This window comes from Lipotes vexillifer, unplaced genomic scaffold, assembly GCF_000442215.2.
Source record: "Lipotes vexillifer unplaced genomic scaffold, Lipotes_vexillifer_v1.1 scaffold1029, whole genome shotgun sequence".
NCBI lineage: Eukaryota > Metazoa > Chordata > Mammalia > Artiodactyla > Lipotidae > Lipotes > Lipotes vexillifer.
The window spans coordinates 1243755-1244801 of NW_006789305.1; the positions used below are offsets into that span (position 1 = coordinate 1243755).

Genomic DNA, 1047 nt, shown 5'->3' on the forward strand with positions numbered 1-1047 from the left:
GCGGAATGTCTCTCTGGCGGCTAGGTCCCCAGAGGCGGGCGCGTCTCCGCCGAAACCTCACCCGGCTCGGGGTCAGACGCCTTGGCCTCCTGTCTCCGAGGTGCCGACCTCCTGGGTCTCTGTGCTTTAACTGGCCGCGTTCCTTTGGATGGTTGTGTCTCAGGGGAGCAGTAAAGTGAGGATTTTTGTTTTTAACTGGTGGCGTACCAGAAATAGGCTGAAAAGACCCAATGAGGAAAAACAGCTATTTTAGCAGCTATTTTTAGCTTCTTAAGGTGATTGATTCTCTGACGTTGCTACGCTTCAGAAAACCAATCAACTGAGAAGCTTTTTCAAAGCAGAGCTGTTCCAGGACCACACCCCAGACCTACATCAGGAAGTGGGGGTGAGCTCATGAATGTTGAAAGCACTTTGGCTGATTCTGATGTGCGTCAGTTTGGGGAGTCACGATCTAACCAGTATTATGTCCTGAGAGTCTCACTTAGTGCCCTGGCGGGAGTTGGGTTGCAAATGCCTTAACAGTGTCGGTAATAGAAGCTTTCAGGAAGGGTCTTTACTGAGAAACAAGTACTACGGCTGTTTTAATGTTAGGATTGTGAAGTGCTTTCCTCTTCTGACAGTGTTCCCAAGAAACCGTTATTCTTGAGCTGGTAAAAGTCCTTAAACCACCTCGAAACGTTTTTCATTTATTCGTTCAAAAATAGTGACCTCTTACTGTGAGTCAGGTAGTGTTTTAGAGATGCTAGGATTACAGCAAAGAACAAAGGAGATCCTTACTTTCAAGGAGTTTGCAGTCTGGAGGAAGAGTGACATAAATATATGCAGGGAGTGATAAATGCTATGAAGAAAAAAAAGCAGAGTAAAAGAGATTAGAGATGATTGGGGAAAGCCTCGGCTGATAGGTGAACAAGCTTGTGGTTCTCTTGCGGAAGAGTGTTCCAGACAGAGGAACAAACGGTAAGTACAAAGGGCCTGAGGCACAGTCTTGGATTGTAAGTGGAACAGCAAAGAGTCTGTGTGGCTGGAGTGGCTTGAAGGGGGAAAGAG

At 46.8% G+C, this 1047-nt stretch overlaps 1 protein-coding gene across 1 annotated transcript in view; it reads right to left on the minus strand.

The window, feature by feature from the left end:
* TRIM33 (tripartite motif containing 33) overlaps positions 1 to 1047 on the minus strand; it is a 160173-nt gene that overhangs the window by 157015 nt on the left and 2111 nt on the right. Inside the window, exon 2 of the mRNA XM_007462495.1 lies at positions 3 to 217. Coding sequence (XP_007462557.1) covers positions 3 to 217 — 215 coding nt within the window. The remainder of the gene's footprint in view (positions 1 to 2; positions 218 to 1047) is intronic.